Source organism: Varanus komodoensis, unplaced genomic scaffold, assembly GCF_004798865.1.
Source record: "Varanus komodoensis strain SLA01 unplaced genomic scaffold, ASM479886v1 scaffold6_2, whole genome shotgun sequence".
In the NCBI taxonomy this organism is placed as follows: domain Eukaryota; kingdom Metazoa; phylum Chordata; class Lepidosauria; order Squamata; family Varanidae; genus Varanus; species Varanus komodoensis.
Window position 1 is genome coordinate 7,588,600 of NW_025336346.1, and position 24,261 is coordinate 7,612,860.

Sequence of the window (24,261 nt, forward strand, 5' to 3'; positions counted from 1 at the left end):
ATAATAGCAAGAGATCCGGTAACCCTAGATAGGGAAGGGAGGTTGGTGGCCACACAACACGGCTTCTACAAAACCAGGTCCTGCAAGACGAACCTTGTGGAATTTTATAACAAGGTTTCAAGGTGACTAGACAGAGGGGATGCAGTGGATGTGGTTTACCTGGATTTCAGCAAGGTTTTTGAAAAAGTGCAGCATGATACCCTGGTTGAGAAATTGAGGAGTTTGGGGATAGATCGATGCACTGTCTGATGGATTAGGGCATGGTTGACAGACCAAAAGCAGAAGGTAACTATTAGTGGGGAATCATCAGGATGGTGGCCAGTGATGAGCGGGGTCCCCAAGTGCTCTGTCCTGGGACCAATCCTGCTCAAACCTTTCATCATTGACCTGGAAGAGGGGGTAACCAGTCTGCTAATCAAATTTGCAGATTATACTAAAATGGGGGCAGTTGCCACAACTGAGAAGCAGGTGCTCTGGATCCAGAAGGATCTGGACAGACTACTGAAGTGAGCAGGGGACAACAGGACGGCGTTCAGTGCGGATAAGTGCAAGGTCTTGCACTTGGGGCATAGGAATGGGTGTCATAAGTACAGGTTAGGGGACAAGTGGCTGGTCAAGAGGGCAAATGCCACCCTTGGTTGCATAGCCAGAAGCGTGGCTTCTACATTGAGAGAGGTATTACTACCACTCTGTATGACTCTGGTGCATCTGCAACTGGAGTACTGTGTTCAGTTCTGGGCTCCACATGACAGGAAGGATATAGCCAGGTTGGAATCGGTGCAATGTAGGGCCACAAGGATGGTGGCCGGATTGCAGGGAAAGCAAAACTGAGGGAACCGGGTCTTTTCAGCCTGGAGAAAAGGAGACTCCGAGGGGATCTATTGCAGACATATAGGTACGTGAGGGGGTGTCACACAGAGGTTGTTAGACATCTTTTTTCTCCTGTAGAGGAGGGCAGGACGCGTTCCAACAGAGCAAAGCTCAAGGGAACCAAGGTTCAATTTGGATGCCAGGAAGTACTTCCTGACAGTTAGGGCCCCAAGGGTATGGCATGGACTTCCACAGGAGGTGGCTGAAGCCCTATCAGTGACGGTGTTCAAGGATGGGCTGGACATGCACATGGTCAGCATGAATGAATGGAGCCAGATGGAGCCGGGGGACAGACTAGATGGCCTGGGAGACTCCGTCTGACTCACTCTTCCAAACTCTGCTAGTTTCAAATTAAGATATCCATCTCCTGGCATACACCAAAAAGTGTTGTTTGCATACACAGCACCAAAAATCTTCAAAGTAGTAAAGTGAATTTGAGACCTGCCAACAGACGAAATGTGAGCTGCCAACTGGAGAGGCATGACAGAAGGAAATAACATGAATTGGAAAACAGTCTGTTTTTTCCTGGAAGGAAAAAAAATGAGACTACTCCATTTCTCATTTGTTGAACAGGGTTCACAATCCAAAGAAATTGCAAAGAGCTATTTGAAAATTCATCACCTTGCAATTCCTCTAGCAAGATTCTGATATCATAAGCTCAGGAAGAAAAGTCTCCAGAAGAGATAAAAATCCCATTTCCACATGCTTGAGTCATTTTTACTTGGCATGTTCTAATTTCTATTGAGTTGGAAGAAAGCAAAGCTATCTTTTGGTTATTACCTATAAATGGGTAAATGGCTTGGAAGCAGGTTATCTGAAAGACCACTTCTTTCTGTACAAATCTGAACTATTTTCAACAGCTGAGGCCCTTTTGTGCTTTGCATTGCAAGATCAAGATTCTTATTTCATTTTTTATATCACCCTGCAGCCCAAAGGCTCTCTGGGCGGTTTACACAGTCAAAAACTAAATAAAATACAAGAAACATATAATAACGGCACAATAAAATCAGTAAATAGTTGTAATTACAACAAACCCAGAGCAGCCATAATCAAACTGACATGTGGGCACAGCAGTCATATATGATAAAAATGCAAAATTAAAACTAGAAATTTAACAGTTAAAATGCCTGGAAAAAAAAAAGGTTTTAACCAGCACCAAAAAGAAAAGGGAATGGGAGCCAGGCATACCTCTTTGGGGAGCTCACTGTATAAATGATGTGCTGCAACCGAAAAGGCTCTCCTGGTTGCCACCTTCCTTACTTCCACCAGAGGGAGTTCCCCAAGAAGGACCCCAAAAGATTAAATTAAGGCCAGGTGCGTACATACGGGATCCTTCAGATAACCTGGCCCAAAGCCATTTAGGACTTTATATGTTAATACCAGCACTCTGAATCAGGCCCAGGCATCAACTGGTAGCCAGTCAGCTGAAAGAGGACTGGGCTATATGATCTCTTAAAACATTCCCCGTTAACAGCCACACTACCCTATTTTGAATCAACTGAATGTCCCAGACCACTTCCAAATCAGTCCCATTACAATAATCCAAACAAAAGGTTACCGGAGAGTGGATTACTGTTGCTAGGCTCTGCCTGACCAGAAAGGGTCATAGCTGATACATCAACCTAAGCTGAAAAAGGTGCTCTGTGCACTTGTGACTCTAGCTGCGCTTCTGGGTCTATGAGCACCTCCAAACTTTGTCCTTTGGGGGGGGTGCAACCTTGTTCAGAAAAGCTTGAACATTTTCCAACTGGACAGATGACCCACACACCAACAGCAGTTCCATCTTGCCTGAACTGAGTCTTGCTTTACTGGCCTTCATCCAGGACAGCTACTGCCTCACCTGGGTTGGATGAAAAAGAGAGGTAGAGCTGAGTGTCATCTGCATACTGATGGCTTCGCAGCCCATACCTCCAGGTAACCTCTCCTGGTCGTTTCATACAGATGTTAACGAGCATGGGGGACAGAATGGAGCACTGTGGTACCCCACGGCATAACTGCCATGGTGCAGAGCAAGTCCACCAGCACCACCTTAAGGAATCGGTCGGTCAGGTAGGAGTGGAAATACCGCAAGGCAGTGCCTCCTACCATCACCCCAACCAGCCAATCCAAAAGGATAAGTTACTTCACTGCTCAAGAGGGCTCTCACTATAAGGAACAGCCACCAGCCAAAAAAGTCAAAATTTTAGTTGCAGGGGACAACTACAGATAAAGTGAGAAAGATTTATAAAATTAAGAATCATGCAAACGTATTTTTTAACAGAACTCAAGTCATCCAATGAAATAATTGAGTATACGATCCAAAAGCAAACTATTTCATGCAATACTAAATGGGAAAAAGAGCATTGAATGGCAAACAGGCAAATATCAGAAGTATCACCATGAAAGTCCTCTTTTGGAAGGCTGGGGCATCATCAAAAGGACCTCCTCTTCCACTCTCCCTGGGCAGGCAGGACAAAGGAGGAGAAGGCATTCTCTTCCCAGTGTATGCTTCGGACCAGCCTGGAATGCTCCAGAGGTTTGGTATCTGAGGTTTTATGATTTCTTTTTTACATAGTGGGTCATTTGTGCCTCAGGCAAGATGGAAGTGCCTTAGGCAAAAAAAAAAAAAAAAAGCTGCATAAGAAAACCTTAATTTCCCCGCAGAAGCTTCTGATCGATCAATATAAGAATGGCCTTCAGCACTCAGCAAGTATAGACAATTTTGGGCTTAATCCTTCCTGAGGCAAGAAGCAAGAAAATGAGCATAATAAGACTTCACCCATTGATATTCTTCCTATATAACACTTTCGCCTAACTAAAAAAAAGGGGGAAAAAACATAGCAAGGTTTCCTTCAATGGATTCTAATTGTTTGCTAGAGGCATTAACTAAGAATTTTAGTTTTAAAAAGAGATCAAGATGGTCTCTATCGAAAATACTGTTGCTCCTTTGTTTGAGGCATATGCAGCTGGGGGTGGGGGGCATAAAAGTATCCCACAGAAGTATTTCTGCGGAGAAATAGACGTACCTTTGGGCCTTGTCATGTTTTGGATTTATATAAAACAAAATGTAAGAGGCAGGAGGCTGAAATATGGGGACTTTTTAGGCCAGGCTCTTTGTGACAATGTCTTGGAAGGGCAAACCTGTAGGACCACTAATGCATATTTTACATACAGAAAGTGAGCTAGGGCAGTGGTTTTCAACCTTTCCACAGCTGGAGACTGGCAAAAACAGGAAAACCACCTCGGGACTGTTAAGGCAGAAACAAAATGCACCATACACACAATAGAGTATTCTGTGCATTAGTTTCCAAAGACAATACCAAAACAAACAAACAAACAAACCTCCAAACAACCATAAACCAAGCAACAAAAAAGCTAACGAACAAAATACCAAAATCGGTACAGCATGGCTTCCAGATGGCTCCCACCAAACCTTCTCTCTCCTGCCTGGCCCCTCTGGCAGCACCTCCTGTGAATGGCATGCAAACCAAGGAAGAGGTGGTGAAGCACAGCCAGTCCCTGTGCTGGCCCACGCGAGTGGGATGCAGCCACCCCAGGGACCAGCAGGAAACCTCCCACGAACCATGGACTGGTGGTTGAAAACCACTGAGCTAGAGGAATGACAGTTCCCCCATGATGCAGAATTAAATCATTTTTTCCTTCATGTTTACGCTCATTAATTTGACTGGTATTTCTGAAAATCTAAGTAAATGCTTGGCCTTGTAGTCAAAACTTTTTCAGGGGGGAGCACTGTTCTGTGGTTGTTATCCAATTTAAATTTTGTTTTCTCACATAGTTGAGAGCTGATTTACAAGACAACAAGTATGGAAATACTGGAACTTTGGAAAATGATATCTTATTGGAAGAGGCAGGGGATAATTGGGGGCCACAAATGAGGACGCACAGGTTTTTGAAACCGGATGCGGCTTTTAAAGATGACAATTTTACATTATAAACTTTGCAGCATAAAAACAGTAACAGAACTATTAAATGATATTAGGGCCTCCAAACTCCTCTTCATTACACTTTGGAAATACTATGTTGGCACTCATCGGATTATTATGCCATAAAATTTTATCAGCTTTTGCCATTTATCAAGTATTGAAGAATTAACTATCAAGAGTCAGCAGCAAAAAGTTCATAACTGCAGTACCCATTCTTCCTTGCCAAAACAATTCATATGAAAACCAAGCTGCAGTATCTTCTTGCAGATATTAGCAGTTCATCATAGTGAAGTTCCACATGGGTATTTGGATCTAGATATAACAATATACCAAAATACTTAATACCACCATTCTTCAAATGAATATTGGCATTTTAAGATAATTCAAAAAAAATAATTTGAAATATCAATTACTAGGCATTCTGATTTGAGAATTTATGTCAAAACTAGATAATGAACTACATTGTCGGGATATATTTATCAGTTCTAGAAAAATGTGCATGTTTGACTGCTGGGCTATACTGTTCGGTCAAGTTGTATATCAGAAATGTCCTTGTTAATGTGGGAGGCTGCAAAATGAGAGGTCCTCTTTGTGGTACATATTGAGGGGAAGATGCATCATTTACACAAGGAATTGTAGAAGTGTTATGATACATTAAACATGCAATCCAAGGTCCACAGGGTTTTTTTGGAGTCTCTTTCTCTGGGCCATATGTCGTGAGTTCTGATTCCTTCCCCATGCCTTTGCACTAACCATGGAAACAGCCATGGTAGCTTCTTCCTGAGGCAGCAAATGGAATTGTAGGGAGACTTCCCCACATGACATCAGAAGCTTGTCCAGAGGATGGAAAGCTTGAAATCACCTCTGTTGAGTAAAGAATATCTGGCACACACTGACATCAAAATGCTCCTTTCTCTACCTCCTAGTCATCAAATCTAGGTGAGCCAATGGCTGGTCTGAATCAGTTATTGGGCACAGTAATACACTGAATGTGGTTCAATCAACTAAGACTCAACTCAAGCTACGAAGAAGCACTTTTAGTGTGTGGTTTGTCTACCTGGCTAAGTGATGCTCACTCTGTTCTAGAGGGAGTTGCAGTATTTCTAGAAGATCAGCTTTGTAGTTTGGTGGGACTCTTGAATCCAGCATCATCAGTAGCAACACAGGTAGACTCAGTGGCACAGAGCACCTTTCATCACATTAGGATGGTATATCAACTAGTCCCTTATCTGGATATAGATATACCAGTTGCAGTTATCCATGCTTTCTTAACATCTCTTCTGGATTACAGCAATGTGTTATATGTATGATTACCTTTGAAAACAGTCCAGAAATGGCAGCTGGTCCAAAACGGGGCAGTGAGTTTGTTAAAGGAGCTCGCCAATGAGATCTTATTATGCCTCTGCTTCCCCATCTGCACTGGCTACTAGTTCACTGCCAAGGTTGATTCAAAATGCTGATATCAACCATCAAAGCCCTAAACACCTTGGTATCAGGTTACCTGAAGGATTGGCTCCTCCCATATAAATATGTTCAGACTCTAAGATGCTCTTCAGAAATCCTTTTTCAGGAACTCCGACTATAAGAGTTACTGCAGTTACTAGATGAGATATAGCTAGGGCAGAAAGAAAAATCTTTCCAACTTCAAGACCCAAAATCTAGATTTTGAGTAACGTGGTTGTACTTTAGATGCACGCATTATGCAAGGATGATGAAAAGTGCACATTCTTCAATACTATTTGTTTCAAAGCTGGTGGAGCTAGCAGACAACTCCTTTCGTTTAATTTTCATGGTATTGCTTTTTCAGATCAGGGGCTTTCATTTTGCACATGACTAAACTTTAATGACTATTTCAGGAAAAACACCCCCCAACTGTTTATATGATCATACATGAAAGGAAAAAAAAACCCCTGCTTTACTACATCTGGATATGCACAAGAACTGTTGCATCAGGTTAAGGACCAGGTATCAGGTTTGACATTTCCACGTGATGATAAGGATCAATCGCAGAGGTCCTGTGAAGATGCAGTGTTAAGACACACACCTATGCAGATGCAGGATGATGGCACACAACTTATTCGGATACAGATTTATTATTTGATAAACATTCACCTTATTTAAAGAACAGCTGCCCTAATTACACTTAAACTATGCTTTCAACAAAGGGGCAAATCCTGGTTTGCATCTGAATCAAACACCAATAAACCAGTTCTGTACTTAACCACCTGCAACCACACAAACAAGGTATGTTAGAGGAAAATTACACACACAAGCAAAATGTTAGTATAAATGCTAGTATTGTATTTGAAATCAAAACAGCTGATTAGCAGTCAAAATGCCCATTGATATACCATATACAAAGGCTATACCTATACATATTTCCAATATCTTAAGCACAGTTCAACCAATCTTGCCCTCTTCAGGGGGAGAAAATATAGAGATGAACAAACATCATGGCCGTAACCAAAGCAAAACAAAAACAAAAACCCTGAATTCCTGCATAGAACCAGTGGTTTGTTATATGTACTAAAACTGCGATCCACACCATGCAACTGGTAATTGTGTAAAAGGAAAGGGAGAAAATGAAACTCCAGCTCCAAAGCTAGGGGCACCAAATGCTGTGTCTGCGGGTTCCTCCAATGGCACCCATAAAGGGTTCTTCAGGAGGCAGCCATTTTTTTCCTTTTGAAAATATACTTACATGGATTTCTGAGACATGCATACAAGTCTTTAGCAATTGGACATAAGCCTCAAAATAAGCAGACCAAAAGAATACATTTGCAGTTGGCGACTTTAAGCCACTGATTCTTCTATTAAAACCATTTATGGTCCTCAATCCACTGCCTTATAGGAGATGAGTGTTTATCCTTTTAATTTTGTAATATCAGTCTTTAGCTACAAAAAGGTTCAAACAATCCATCTACCCTTCTATTTGTTAATTTCTCTGAAGCAGGTAATAATTTAAGAGTTCAGGCAATTCCTTATTAAACACATTACAGTATTCAATAGACATGAACTAAAAGCTTTTGCTGAATAAGATGCAGTCTAAAATCCATAGAAGTGGCAGGTGGACACACAAGTCTCAATCTATTAATTAGGCATCTTGGGATGCTGCCTCCAGAAGTTTTCCCAGATGTGACCCACAGATCCAAAATTTTGGGCATTTGTGCTTTAAGTCTTCTCTGGAAGTTAGTTACAGTTACCAGAACTCAGTTTCTGAGAATTTATATAGTGAATATATGCAACCATTTATTTATTTATTTATTTATTCATTCATTCATTCTTCAATTTATAGCCTGCCTTTTTCCTACAAAGGGCTCAAGGCAGCTTACATCATTCTCCTCCTCCATTTTATCCCCACAACAACAACCCTGTGAGGTAGGTTGGGCTGAGAGTCTGACTGGCCCAAAGTCACCCAGTTGGCTCCATGGCTGAGCGGGGACTAGAACCCAGATCGTCTGAGTCCCAGTCCCATGCTCTTAACCACTACACCACACTGGCTCTCCTTTGCATGTGATGTACTGATTGATTTGATTTTTAACTGCAATTCACTTGTTTTAATTTTGTGTATGATACCAGCATTTACATTAAATATTTTTCTATATTTTTAGAGTTTTTAAATGTATTGCAACTATTTATTCCCCATTCTCTTCCCTTTATCAACAATAAAATATGAGGGATGGGCAGAAACTAACACACAAAACTAAGAAGTATTCTCTTCTTCCTAGCTGGAAGCAATCAGAAAAGCTAGATGTGATAATACAACTTATTGCCCCAATCAGTCCTTAGAAGTAGTGGCTCTTATATTAAAAAAGAAAAATTGGTGAGGGAGCTAAAAATTAAGAGTACTTTTACTCTGTGATAATACTATAGCCTAGAAGTAGTATCTTCCTCGGGTCCTAGGGAAAAGGCAATGAACCAGAATGGCCCCCCTTGGAGTCACAAGCAAAGGGCTCAGTCTCAGTGCTAAATCATAGCAGAATCAAGCTAGGAAATGTAGCAAGTGTGGAATCAATGGCAGCAAAGCATCTCTAGTTAGCCTAACGAGGGAAAGCAGCAACAGTTCCAGATGGAAAGGTCTTAATGCTGCCCAGATTTGGCGCTACCTAAACTCTACATTCAGTTACTTTCTTCAACCAGAAACACACACGCACTCATGCACGTGTGCACAGACTCACACCACAGTTGACTGAAGTGCTAAGTGTAGACAGATTTATTCAGGCTTACTCTTCTAAACCAGTATTTCCAGCCTGTTGCTTTCCAGATGTGTTGGGCTACAAACCACATCATCCCAAAGTATTTATGCATCCTCTCTGTTTTTTCCCATCTGCTGCTTAGGCTGTGCATCACACAGGCACTGCACAGCTTGTCATGCTAAATGCACTGAATAAACGCTTCAAAGCAGCTCATACACAAAAGATGACCCACAGGTCCATATCATGCCTCCTTATGTAAAGTTCAAGAATGACCATTTACAGTAAAGGGAGAAGCTTCACTAAACTTTCTAGGAGAAAATAACCACCTGGTAGGCATGTCAGAAGTTATCTGAGCTTCTTGCACAAAAGAATCGGCAAGACGTGTCTTTATAAAGGAATAATTCCATTTCATTTGTTAAAATGTAGCTGTGCATTTAAATTATTTATACTTTCCTTCTCCAATAAATTCTTCAAATCAGCTTACATTAGGAAACATAAAAATACAATCACTTACAATAAAGGAAGCGTATAATAAAAACAAAGCAGCATTAAATTTCAGCAGAAGAGAGTAAAACATATTTTATCAAATATAAATGCTTCCAAAAGGGGTCTCAGAAGTGTATGTGCACGTGCACATGACGGGATTTTGGCATGAAGAAAATCCCACAAGCGCAATTCCATCAAGGAGGCCCCGTTCTTGGAACCCACCACTCCCCTCTTTGCAACTGGTGATCCTCAGCACAGGGCCTCTAATGCAGATATCAAAGTCTGGGCTGGTTCAGATGGATAAAAAGGCCTGGTGGACAAGACGGTGCTGCTGCCACCAGCTTTGAAGCTGCAGAGGCGACTGTGGATTGTCCCAGCAGCTACAGTTGTGATCTCTGCCATCTCTCAGGCTCTAAAGCTGAGGACCGGTGGGGTGGGGGGGAGGTGATGGTAGAGCTGTATGTTTAAAGTGCCGTAAGAGCACTGGCTATGGAGGGGCAAATCAACATTTTAGGAAACCAGGAAAGGTATGGAGAAGGTCTTTTCCATTGAGGCCCCAACTGCTGAATGTTCCTTTTTGGCACAGATTTTCATTTTTCTGGGGTTTAAATGTTCTATGCCTTCGAATACTGCCATTTAAAATTGCTTTATAGTGTTAATAGCATTGCTTGAAAGTTAGGGTATTGACTGATTTTATTCCCCAGTGCTGGAGAATTTGACACTGTATTGTACTACAGTTATAGTCGCACTAAAATGATTTTACTGTTATTATAAGCAATCTGAAGAACCTTGTTACCGGGTATCAGAAAGAAAAAGAGGGCTTAAAGCAGAGGTGGGCAACTTGTGATCTAATGTCTGGAAGGCCAGAACTCTCATTAGCCATTGCCAGTACTGGTACAGGAGTGATGTGAATTCTGCCTAGCTCTGGAAATCAACTTGGGCAGTCTATGGTTAAGAGCAAGTAAGACTTAGTAGGATTGAGGAGGAGAAAAAAGAAGTGGAAAATAAAAAGGAAACAGAGGAAACCAGCATTCCTAAGCTGCTAATATGGTGCATATCTTGGGAGGATTGGGCTGACTAGGAGACATGACTTGGGGTTCAAAGAAACCCCCTTCCACACGAAAGAGTAGTGCCCTTCCCAATCCGGTGCCTTCTATTTCTCATAGAACAGAAGATGCTGGTGTGCCCCTGTATCATGCATGCTAAAATACAGGGCTCACTTCTGTATGTTTACTGAGCTCCTCTATAAACCAGGCCATATGATTTGTCTCTTTTTATGTGGTACAGGCCATTAAAAAAGTAGCAAGTACAGTGATACCTTGGCTCATGAACTTAATCCATTCCATGACTCTGGTTGTGACCCAAGTCAAATTTCTTCATAAGATTGGATGTAAATAAGGTTAATCTGTTCTGGCCCCTCCAAATGTGGCTGTGAGCTAGTTTTTGGTCACGAGCCAAGTCAAATTTTCCCATAAGGTTCAATGTAAATAAGGTTAATCCGTTCTGTAACTATTTTTTTAATCAGAAATTTTGAAACAAAGTGACAAAGAACAACAAAGTAACAAAGTACTGTACAGTATAGTGAAGAACACTAACCTAGGTGGGGGGAGGTTATTGTTTTGAGGGAGAGTCCCCTCCATAAGGACACTGGGGAGATCTCTTTCGGGGGTTTCCTCTCTTCTTTGTCTCTTAGCTGCAGGGTCGATTTTGGTGAAAAATCTGTCTATAGTCACTTGTTTTTCCCTGCACTGCTTAACCCTCCGGAAGTGAGAGACCATGTTATCGTTCGTCAGATTCAACACTCTGTTCGTTACAGTTATGTTGGGGTGGTGCTTCTCAAAGAAATCCTGGCATGGGCGTGCTCCTGCGGGAAAGACGGGCGCAATCTCGGCCATCCCCCCCACCACAACCAGCACGATCGTGGCCATCTCCCTACCCCCCCCCCGAGTGGGGAGATGGCCACAATCACAGTTGAGTTCGTGCAGGGAAGACGTGCATGATCAGGGGCGCACTCCTGCAGGAAAGACAGGTGCAGCACAGCACAGCCGCGAGCACGCATGTCCTCCCTGCACGATTGCAACTGCGATCGTGGCCATCTCCCCACTTGGGGGGTGCGGGGGAGATGGCTGCAATCTTGGTCGCCACCCAAAGTGGAGTTCGCAACCCATGTCAAAATTTTCATGCAATTTTTGTTCGTGACCCAGTTTGGTCGTGAACCAAGGTGTTTGTGAACCGAGGTACTACTGTACTCTTATACTGAAAAAGCTGTCCGAGGTCCTCAATTCCCTTATTTAAAAAATAATCTCACGCATTATGCAATCTCTGCCCCTGCTCCAACCACTGACCGCCACATGTAAATCAGTAGATGCAATTTCAGTACATTCTTTGTTTTAAAAAATACTGACTACTATGTTTACAAAGCTTTCTATTGTGATATTCCAGTATTCAATCAGTACTTTTGCTTATTATTGAGAAATCATGGGAACAGTTTATTTTCTAATCAAAACCTTGCAGTGTAAAATGCGTCACTGAGTTTGACAATAATAAATTTCATTCTAAATTCTCTGACTCAATTATCTGAGAGCCGTCACTTATGGAACTAAAATAGCAAGAGACACACATGCAGGTGCTATGGAAAAACAAATTCAGTATTCTGAATGAAGGAATGGCTGGCTGGTACACTGAGCAGGTAGATTGTAACATTTTAATTTTGGTTATTCATTTTGAAATCAAAGCCAAAACCAGAAAAAAGTAAACTAAAATTTTGCAATTTTCTTACATGAATCTTAAAGAAATCTATTATACTGAACACATACGCACCATATGTCACTATATCTTGTATATGTAACAAGACATATTAGTATTATTAAAGATCAAGATGCATAAGCTTCAACAAATGCAGCCCAAATATCTTTATATTTCTCCATTCATAAATTGTGCTTAAAAATACCTCTTAAAAAGTTTAAAGTTTCCTCAAGTTCTCTACCCATAATGTTATTGCAGGTGGTCATTTATCCTTCTAATGCTGTAACAGACCCAATTCCTGGGTTAAGAATGAGTTTTGTTCCCAAGACTGTCTTAAATTCGAATATGCAAGTCACACCACATGTATAGAAAACACTTAAGAAACACTTCCATATACACCAAAATGTCTTCAATTCAACATAGCATTTTAATAATAGTAATACAGTATTAAAGAAACAACAGGTACCAAACAGAGACAGAATCTGTATGTATGTAGGTATACAGTGCAGTTCTTAAAACAGTTTAGATAGACAGAAAAATTAATTAAAAAAAGATTATTAAAGGATAATGCTTGCGCTAACATTAGCATTATGTGGATAATGATGGTTTGATCGTGCTGCTGGGGGCAGTTTCTGCTGGAGTCCCTTTCGCATTCCAACTTTCCCACTCACTGCTTTTTCCCTCCCCCTTACCTTCCTATTCTTCCTTCCACTCCTTGCCACTTGCCGCCCGCTGCCCACAGGTGCTCAATTGTCACTCAAGGACAAGGCAGGGATGTTAAGTAGGGGATGTTCTCACCTCAGGGGTTCATAACTGGAGGACTTAGTGTACTGGCCTTTTAGCTTTCAAAAAGGCATGGAACATTCATTAACCCTGATCGTCTGTTAAATACCAGGAAACAAGCAGACAGTTAAGAACATGAGTATCCATAAGTATTACAGAACTGTCACAAAATCTGTCCACCTTATTAACTCATCCCAAAATAAGCAGCCATTGGGCACTGGCAAAATGTATGACTAAGAGTAGCCAAATAAATGTCCAAAATAATTAACAGTTTATCTCAACACTGGAACAAATGCTGGTGTTGCTAGATAAGCAAGAAGAAGCTGATGTCAAATTTAAATGCTAAGAAATTGTCCATGAATCTGTAATGCTGGATGGCATATGTTGGATGGCACATACCAGGGGTTCCAAATAAAGATCAATAGAAAAGGAAGCCACGCTTGACTGGCATGTCTCTCCAGAAATAAATATTAGAAATAAATAAATAAATAGGTCTTTAGCTGCTAGGGTTCAATATAAAGTGCTAGCCCACTTCTCAAATTCTCCAGGAAAACCAACATTTCTCAATGCAGCAAAAATAAATATCCAGTACATCTGATCAACAGTCTTATCTGTATCCAAAGAAATAACAGCAGCTATATCCATTCTGTCTGTATTTAATGGAATCAGCCCCCCACCTGTTTTCAATGAAACCTACCTGATCGATTTAGATTGATATTATAATAACTCTGTAGTCTATCAGCCAAAAGAGCAGTTAATATTTTAATATCAACAATAATCAATGAATTATGGTAGTAATTAGCACAGTAAGGGTGATTTCCACTGGGTTTAGGAATTACAATAATATAAGCACAGTTAAGTGCTAATGAAAGACAATCCAATTCAAAGATAAAATTATACAGACGATAAAGTTTAGGAACTAAAAGGCTGGAAAATGTTTTATACAACTCATCTGGAAATCTATCTGGCCCAGCAGATTTCCCTGTTTTCATATTAGTTACTGCTTTCATACTTTCCCCAATAGGCAAAGGTGCCATTAAAGAATCCCTTTGTAAAGCATTAACTTGAGAAAAGGTTTCCATAATTAGCTCTGATATTTCATAACCTATACTATACTATTCTGAGTAAAATTTTAAGAACTGGAAGTGTACGTCTTCCAAATGAGTGCCACTACTGTCATTAACCACCAAAATAATATTTTGATGATTTTGCTGTTTAAGGTGATGGGTCAAAATCTTATTGGTCCAGTTATTATTCTTCCAGGATACCTGCCAAACAAGCTACTGAGAATTCTGCCTGCTGTCACAGATCATTATTCAACTCATATTTAACATGCTGCATTTTCTTGCACATGCTGCAAGTTGTGCAGTTGGAGAGGTAGCAAACTGAGTTATAAGATTTTTTCCAAACTTTTTTTTCAAGCTTAAACATTACTTAAAATCTATTTTGATGGGAAGTATAAGTGGTAGTAGCCTCCCAATCAGTACAGCATGAGCTGGTTGTACCCTCGTTGATTTCAAAACAGTCTTGCAACTCAGCAAAACCCTGGTTTTTTTGAGACGCTTGTTATTTAGCAAAGAAACATTAAAGCACCAAGGACTGGTGGGCCTTAGCCAATTTGTAAACTGCACATCCAAACAAGCTGGGATGTGATCTGATAGTCCCAATGTCTCCATCTTCAGTCTCTAAATTGCCATGATTATGGAAACTAAACAGTAATCTAACTGAATGCAATAATAGTGAACAGAATGCATAAATATAACCTCTCACATCTGAATTCATTACTCTCCAGTTACTGACCAGGCCAAACTCAGCCATACAGGACTAAAATGCAAGTTCTACCATTGCAATTCTAACAGACTGATCATGATCATCCAAAAATTAGAATTCTGATTTTATAAAATTTCTAAGGACAATCTTGTATGACAAACTGAGCCTGCAACAAGTAACTGTTTAACATGCACTGGCCCAATAATGATATTCCTGTTGTACTCCATAAATGTTTTAGCAAACCACTTGATGTCACTCAAGCCTGAAAATGACTGAAGACGAGTGGGGCAGGAAAACCAGTTTCCTAAATCATGTTGCTTCAGATGTTCTGCATCCAAAATGAAGGCCTTTAAGTAACACAATGCACAAGACTGGATTAGCATGACACATCACAGTGAAAATAAGAGTAGCACCTGGGTGACAAATATGCATAATGTCTGTGCAATTTATAAGAATCAACGGGATTGCAAGCACACCAAACTAACTTCCCATATGGAGAAGGAAATACAATATAATGTAACTCTTTCCTAGGTTACAGTGTATAAGCCATTTAAAAGTAACATTACCTAGTTTGCAAACAAAAACCACTTGGAGAGATGCACAGCATCTGAAATCAACATGTTTCTTACACATAACTGTTGACATGATTACGAGAAAGCAGACAGCTATTGCAGCACCTCTCCAAGAAGTCTGCCAATTCACAAGACAAGCTGCTATATTTATTCTTGCAGAATACGAGCGCTATTTCATTACTTTAACCCCCTGCTTTCCCCAGATTTTAAAAAGTGAACATGCAGAATGCCAAATTCCCTGAATGCATACTTGACCATCTATAGGCAAAAAAGGACGGGACAAGTACCACTGCATAGAGAAGCTCTCTCCCGCTATACATCCTCAGCTCATTCCAAGTAACACAGTGTCTAAATAGTAAAACATGACAATAAATGGAATTATTTACTCTGGAATATCCCAACTGTAATGAGATATGGAAGTCAGAGCAACATGTTGTAAAAAAAAAAAATATCAGCTAGAAAGAATGGCAATAGTTTAAAATGGTAGACCGGAGAAAGTTTTAGGCCACATCTTTATAGAAGATGCAAAAACTGGCTGGAGGTGTGGTCTAGCTGAGAGAGACAAGTCAACAGGACCCTTGAGCACAGAGAAGATTTCACTAACACAAAAGGGCAGGGCAAGTTCCTTTGACTGAACTCAGCGCTCGCACCCATGTCACATGGATAGCCTCCAGCGTCACCCGGGCACACTTGCTGCTGCTAAAGACGACGCACGCGCTCAGAGGCACTCTTACTACTTGCTAAGAGCGCCAGTGCTGAAAACACGCCTGAACCTTTATGCAAAAGGAAGAGGAACAGACTTCGTTGTGAAGCTAAAGGAGAACAAAGGCAGCACGGGCTCGGAGAGGGAAAACGGGGAAAGCCCGGCCTAGCCTCCCGGGCCGTGTGCACGGCAGCTCGTGGGTGCAAAAAGCAGAAGCAGAGAGAGGCAGGGACTCCGATCCCTCTCCTGGGACACACACGGAGTGGGAACGGTCGCAGGCACTGACAGCGAGTCATGCTCCTCCTGCAGCCGGGCCGGGCCGTAACTCGCACCGAGCTGCAGGAGCAGGGAGCCCGCGGAGGCAGGAGAGAGGCGCGGGAGCCCGCGGGCGGCGGGGCTCGCCACGCCGGAGCCGAGCAACAGGGCTGTGGCCACGGGGCTGCTGCGCGCAGGGCGAGCGCCGGCCTTGGAACTCACGCAGGAGGAGGCTGAAGGCCACGACCCCGAGCAGCCCCTGCAGGAAGATGCCGAAGCTGTCCATCAGGGCCCCGTTCTCGCAGCCCCGAGAGCCTGGCCCAGCCCCAGCCGTCGCCGAGGAGGAAGCTCCGCCGCTCAGCGCAGGGCCCGGCTTCGGCGTGAGCACGAGGGAGCTGTTGGGGGCCAGGGAGCCCCCCATGGCGGGCCGGGCGCGCCGCAGAACAGCAGGTGTGCGGCGGGGCGGGCGGCGGCGGCCGCGGCGAAACCCTCATCTGCTTCGCGGCACTTCCCGGCCAGGAGGAGGGGCGAGCCGCCCCCACGCGCGCGCCGCGTCATTGCCGCCGTGCGCCGGCGCTCGACACCGATTGGTCGAGCGCGGCGCCTCTGGGGCGGGGCGAAGGGAGAATCCGGGCGGAGGCGGGGCATGGGAGGCTGCCGGCGTCGTCAGAGGCCGGCCCCGCTCAGAGGCTGCGCGCTTTGTTTGAGGCTGCCTTCCCCAACCGGGAGCCCCTCAGAAGCGCTGGACTGTGAGCAGGGGATGTCGGGAGTTGTAGTGCAATAGCCCGGCTCCTCGAAAGCGCTCCTAGTTAGGCGAGATGGGCAATGCGTCCAGCGAAGCAGCGGTCAGAGTGGACGAAGAGCGGGCTGTGCGGGGCGCCGCTTCTGCTCCCAGTCGCTGAGCTTCCTCCCCCGCGCCGCACCCGGCCGGTTCAAGGGAGCGGTCCTTCCCCGCGTAGTTTCGCTCCGGTCCGCGTGTTTGTGAAGGGCTGCGATCGAGCGATCTCCACTGAACGCGGGAGCACTTGGGACTGAGGAAAGACGCCGACGAGTCTTCAGCGGAGTAAGGCTGCAGGCGCTAATCCTAAACGCGTAGCTGCCGAGAGTGAAGCTCCGAAGGCGAGTCTGCACCTTAAGAGGTGGTTGAATGAAGCCCGGCTACCGGCCAGTCGCTCTCTTAATAACAGCTGTCGCGCCCACGGGAGCGCTAGTGTGATGGGTCCGCGGTGGGCGCTGCCTGGCTGGACGGATCCAGGGAGTTGTACGACATTTCCCCCAATCTAACTTGCATTGGAGTAAGCGCTAAGGTTACGTTAAGTGTAGCAGCGCTGCAGCCTCAGACGTAGTACCAGCATCAACTGCAAATTCCAGGAGCGGGGTCCAGATTAGGTGATGGCATTATATTAAAGCAAAATTTCAAACACTAATCGGATTCGAGCCTAGCACATGCCTTCTTAAGAATGTAGCATGCAAAATCTGAAGTTTGAGGATTGATATTAAAAGACTTTCTGGATTCTTCAAGCTGCTGCACTTGAAAATATCAGCTGCTTGATCTGCACTGCAGAATAAAAGGATGCTAAATTTCCCCCTCCACCACAATTAGATACTTACCTACCATCCCTGCAGAAGTTGAACAGCTCAAGTTTATATACTGTAAATAACTAGCTGTATCTGGTATCACCTGAACACGATTGCTTCTGAGTTCTCCATTTCTTGATAACACACTAGAAATGAACAAGTCTTGTCATGCAATGACATTTCTTCTGGTTTTGAGTTCTTGAAACATTAGCCTCCTCAGCCATTTATTTCTGGAGTGAGAAGCACAGCCAGATTTATCTTAACCCACCGTCCTTCCCTAAACTGAAAAAAAGAAGCAATCAAGAATGGCTCATGGGCTTTGGGAAATCCAGCCAAGTGTACTGTTGCTCCAAATCAGACATTGCTTTTTCCATGGTCTCATGCTCAAGAATTGCTATCGACTTGAGAAATGAATGCCTTATTTACTTTAGTGTTCAGGATGTTTTGAAGATGGCTGGTAAGAAGGAACTCAGTTAACCTTAAGCACTTGAGAATTTATTCTGTGGTAAGTGCCCCGGGAGGAGCTGCGGAAGAAAGCTCTCGAAGATTTGTGCCCTCTCATGCTGGATTCAGAAATCGATAACTGAGCTGGTTCTGAAGGCTCAAGGGAAGAATATCATGCACATGGCACGGCAAAACAGTCCAATCATCCTCTGTTGATTAATTTTAATGGAGAAATAATGCTGAATAGTGCTCATCCTGCTCCAGAGGATGGTATTCTTGTAATTTGTGGTGATCAGGTGTCTGAATAAGAGTGAGGATTATGCAAAAACATTGTACCATTGTAAATGTTCATTTCTGAAGAATCCTTATATCCTGTCTTCCTCCAAAAGGAGCACAGGACAGCATACAATAATAAAAGTTTTGGTCTGTATTTTGTATAACTGCTGTGGTGTCAACCAGTTGGAGGGTACAATCCCATGCATATTTCGGCAGAAAAACCCTGCAGCTGCAAGCATGCCAGTTAAGGCATGATTGAGAGTCCAGGACTGCTTTCTGTCCAAACATGCATACAACTGGCTGCCAAGAAGAACTGTACAGAATGCCCTTGGGTATTTGTTTGCTTGCCAGGGCCTTCCTGGGCAAATGGAAAGCATGTCTATCAGTGGTTTAGTGGTCAGTGTCACTGTGCAGGTGCTTATCACATCAGTTCCCACAGCTGTGTGCTCAAGGAGACTCCAAAAATTCAGGTCACTGTGTTGATCCTTATCTCCAAAGCAGTTTCATCTTCAGGAGGAGCAGGTCCTTTATAAAGTGAATGGATTTTAATGACTAGGTCATGCCTGCTCCCAAATACACTGTATTGCATACTGTATCTGGAACAACATGTTGCTATTGGGAAAATGCATTTCTCCCCAGCCTATTCTGAGAATTGCAGCTAAGGGTGGAGGAGATTCCAAAAGGTGGGTGAAAGATGTCAGCATCCCTGAAAAACTTGTGTCCAGTCTGCCACTGTTCTCCACCCTACATGAGTGGATGGCCTCACTGAGATCATGTGTTGTGAGACTTTGTTCATGATTTGCTTCAAAAGAAGTGCTGTGGTTGAGCTAACTGTATGCAGAAGGGGATTGTGCTGGATCTTGTCTAGATTTCCATCCTCCCAGTGTCTTATCATAGGGCTATAGGAAGCCCACAAGTAGCACATGAGTGCAAGAGCACCTTTCTGCCCGTATCCTAGCAACCAGCACACAGAGGCCTCTGATGCTGCTTCCAATACTGGAGGTAAAATATAACTGTTGTGAACTGTAGTCATTCATAGCCGTGTCCTCCATAAATTTCACCAATTCCCTTTTAAGGAGATCCAGGTTGGTGGCCTTATGACCCCTTGTGCAAGTGAACAGTTTTAACTCCACCTTATGTGAAACTTCCACTATTCATCTTCATGGGATGGCCCTGGATTCTGTTGTTGATGAGACATTACAAATACCACCAACATAATATTATTTATTTACTTATTTTATACTGATAATTTTAATTTAATATTATTATGTTTGTAACTCAGTGTATTTTTTGTATTTTTGTATTTAATGGTAATTTATTATGTTCTATTGTATTTCAGTGAATTTTATTGTGTTGTAAGCCGCCCCGAGGCTTCGGCAAGGGGCGGCATAGAAATGTTATAATAATAATAATAATAATAATAATAATAATAATAATAATAATAATAATAAAAAAGTACCTTAGCCCCAGAGCTGTCTAAGACTCTTGATCATAGTCACCAAAAGGAAGTGACTCCCACTGGTGCCATTCATGGCTTCTTACTGCTTGCCCACAGAAATTAGCACTATTCCTAAAGTGGCATCTTGCACAAATGAGAGAATGCTTGCATCTACAGCTAATGAAAAAACCAATATTCATAGCCCTTTGCAGCTCCACAGCCCCTAATTGATAGAGATTGTGCCCATTTTGGTTTCTACAATTGGCAGAGCAGCTAGGACTGATGGGTAATTTCCCACCAAAGATTGTCAGTGATGACAACAAGGGGAATTTCCATAAGCAAGAGACAATGATTAGGAAGGAACTGGCAGTGCACAAGTTATGAATATTCCATACTTATGAACAAACTGCCATAAAGCCTATTGATTAAAAATTACTGCAGGAAATTGACAACACCAGAGAGAGGAAGCAAAAGGTGAGAGGGAGGCCTCCAAAGGAGGCCTTTCTACCCTGCCTATCTGGAGAGGGAAATCTCTCCAGCATTTCCCTGCTACAAGGAGGGGGCACTGGTGAGTTTGGGCAGGGAGTGGGGGCTAGAGATATTTGTGTTTTTTTCCACTTTCATGGGGGTCCTGTGCCCCTAACCCCTGTAATTGTGGAGTGCCAACTATACATGATCTGTCTTACATACAAATTCACCTTAAAGACAAATTTCCATTTTCTCAGGAATGGAACTCATTCACAACCCTGGGACTGCCTAGATTCTGAAAAACTTTACAAAAGGAAGGAAAGAAGCCAATTAATATTGACACACTTGAGAAAGCTGATAGACATAATATCCTGCTACTAACCATCTGTGTTTCCGAAGAGGCAGGAATTATAGCACTGATGGTTGTTAACAATGTACTGGGAAATTGCTTAATGCTGGGCTAGAACTGATGCCAAAATTTGGTTTAAATCCTGTTTCAGTAGTCAATCTAGGGTCCTGTTTTGTAGAGCTTTCCACGGTTCAGGAATAATCAGAGCCTATTGCAGGATCCTGAAATTTCCTCAGGTCATCTTCACTATGCAAATGTAGGAACATCTAACACATGTAGGGATGAGAGACTACATAACCCCACTGAAGGGTTCCAGCACTTTTACTGCAGGTGTGGCTGGAGCTGGCAACCACTGTAAACTGAATTTTGAATGGACATTCTGACGTCTCATGGATTTCAGAATTGGAACTGGAAGTTCAGTGGAAACTGGAGAAACCCAGTTTTGCCCATCATTTTCTGAAGCAGAACTTCTCTCTTATCTCTCATGTCCTAAAGACTTTATAGGTCAAAAAATCGTCTTCAGCATCCTTCTAATTCCCAACAAAAACACCACTGTAGATGCACCTTTGAACTTATTTTCTCTCTGGCAGTAGTATACAGTATTTGCTTGAGATGAGTTAATTGCAGTGTGACAGCATTCAGTGACATATAAGGCAGAGGTTTTGGTGTATAAGATGTTTGTAAATTCCTAATAAGCCTTCCTAAACTAATGCCTTCTGCCTGGATCAATGTACAGCTTCCATCATCCCCAATCAGGTTGGCCAATGACCACGCTGACTGGGGATGATGGAAATTGTATCCAAGCACATGTGGAGCAAGCCAGGTTGGAGAAGTATATTTTAGAGACTCAGTTTATTGAAAACCCTTTAAGTTCTCTTAAAGTACCGAACCCTCTCTAGCTGCAATTAATTCATGTGCATTTCTTATCTCACCTTTAGTTTTGGCCAATTGTAAAATGCTCCACTCTTTGGTGACTTTTATAGGCCAGTCTATTATAAGCTAATATGCTTTTATCTAGACTATGTAATAAGTATCAATATAAAATAGTCTATATGTATGCCAGAATGAATTTTCTTTTTTGGAAGATGATATATCTCTGATTAGTTCCTGTCTGCAAACAAACCTGTTTTCTTACTGTGAGTTATAGCAGTAATTGTGAACAGGGTTATTATCAGCACTGCATTGATTGTGCACTGGATCCGATGATGAAGCAGCTTCTGCATTGAGTCATAAAATGAAGGCTTATCAACACATGAACAAATATTACTCTTGTTCTGCATCAGAAGATAAAATTACTGCCTGGCTATCTCTGCACAAGGAAGCTGGACATCAGCTTTGGGTACAATTTTAAGCATGGTTGGACAGAAAATGTCCTACAATCCCAGCAAGCATGTCTAAATAGGCGTAGCATTTTTCCTAAAAGTCTTTGCACTATGGCGCGCAAGCTATAATTTATTTATTTTGTTTATTAAAAGCTTTTATATGCCATCCTATTATATAAAAATCTCAGGACAGCTTACAATGTTTAAATTGACGAGTCCCACCACCACCATGGCAGTTAAAAGGCATACAGTTGGATCTTCAAAAATTTGACTTGTCCGCAGTTGAGCATCTTTATAAATAAGCTGAAGAAACAAGGAAGTGGAAGTAGTAATGACACTGAGAAGAAATACAGAAAAGAGGAACTTAGGAAGGGACAGAAACTGGCCATTTGTTGACCTCATTGTAGGTTTGAACTAAACATCTGCTTGGTAGTTAGAAAATTGAAACAAGAATGTTATCTGTAAGTTGATAGTTGGCTTCTTTTATTAATTAATCTACTTTGTGTCCCATAAACCAATACATCCAACTGCACTCAAAGCATTTTACTAGTTTGCATTGGAAGTTTACATCACAACTAAATCTGTGCTCAAATATTCTACAATTCTCTTTGTAAGGTTTGCTTGGCTTGAGAAATAGATTCCCCCTTGGGAATAAAACAGTCATGCTGACGATTATTAAGTACTGCAAGGGCACTTCACATTTGGTTACATTTTGCAGTTTCTTGTAGTACTTAAATATATTTTCATTAAATACAGGGCTACAATTTAATTCTGCTAGAAGGGAACCTGGAAGCACACACATAGCCACAAACCCCTTAAATCTCATGCTCTGAAATTGTCGCGCTGTAAAAGTTTAAAGTTCCTTCTGAGATGGAAGAAAATTACAACCCTATCCAACCAAAATTGCAATAGCAGGTGTCCTCTCAAATTCCATCATCTTGCAGTGACCAGTTCTCAGGATGCAATACTAGCGGAAGGAAGGTATGGCTTTGCCTCTAATTATTTCCAGGTGTTTAAACATTAATGTGATAAAAGCCGTTTCTTATTTACTTGTAACATTAGTGCAAAACTATAAAGTTAACCCATCTTAAAAACAGCACACAGTACAATACTATGCATGTTTTTCTCAGAAATAAGCCCCACTATTGGGGTTACTCCTAAGGAAGTCTGTTTATAAGATTACAGCTATTCTTTTGCAAGAAATGGCACTCATGTGATTTCACTGAGTTCCCATGACATGGCAACCTGTTGATGGGTTGCTGTGTCATTTGAACCTACACTGCCCCAGGTGGCTTGTGCATGGGCAACCACTACCCAACAACTTGTGACTTGTTCCAGGGGTTGTTATACTCTTGATGGATTGTGAATTGTCCATACGTGGCTAGTATTCCCCATGGCAAGAGTGGCAAAATATCCTTGCTGCTCATTATGGATTTCATGAGCAAGGACCAGCATGAGGAGAGACTGAGAGAACTGGGGATGTTCAGCCCAGGGGGGACATGACATCACTCTGTAGGTACCTCAAAGGCTGCCACAAAGAGGATGGTCAAGATCTCACTGATACAGGAGTGCAGGACATGGAATAATCAAGTTGCAAGAACCCAGATTCAGGCTGGACATCAGGAAAAGCTTCCTCACTGTCAGAGCAATACAGCAGTGGAACCAGCTGCCTAGAGAGGTGTTGGGCTCTCCCACATGAGACATTTAAAAAGAAACTGGACAGCCATCTGGGTGGGATCGTGTAACATGGTCCCCTGCAACAGCAGGGACTTGGTCTTCATGGCCCCTTCCAACTATACTATTCTATGAGTCTATGAGCTACCCTCAAATGCATCACAGCCGCACTTTGGTGCAGCTGTCACTGGTTCTGCCTCCTCACCATGAGCTGCTTTGGGCTCACACATCCTTACATTTTAAGCCCTTTTTGAGAGGTGGAGTGGTGAGATCACAAAAGCTGGCTGTCGTTCATGAACAATCAGATGTTTCTCAATTGTTACCTAGCACTACTTTGGAAAAGCTGCCTGTGATTGTACACTGTTTTAATACATATATTTCACGTATTAGTTTGGTCACATTTGCACCT

At 42.5% G+C, this 24,261-nt stretch overlaps 1 protein-coding gene across 1 annotated transcript in view; it reads right to left on the minus strand.

Annotated features, from left to right (window-relative positions):
- LOC123034283 (store-operated calcium entry regulator STIMATE) overlaps positions 1–16,717 on the minus strand; it is a 57,790-nt gene extending 41,073 nt beyond the window's left edge. The window contains exon 1 of the mRNA XM_044451529.1: positions 16,526–16,717. Coding sequence (XP_044307464.1) covers positions 16,526–16,589 — 64 coding nt within the window. The 5' untranslated portion in view covers positions 16,590–16,717. The remainder of the gene's footprint in view (positions 1–16,525) is intronic.
- Between the last annotated feature and the right edge of the window lie 7,544 nt (positions 16,718–24,261).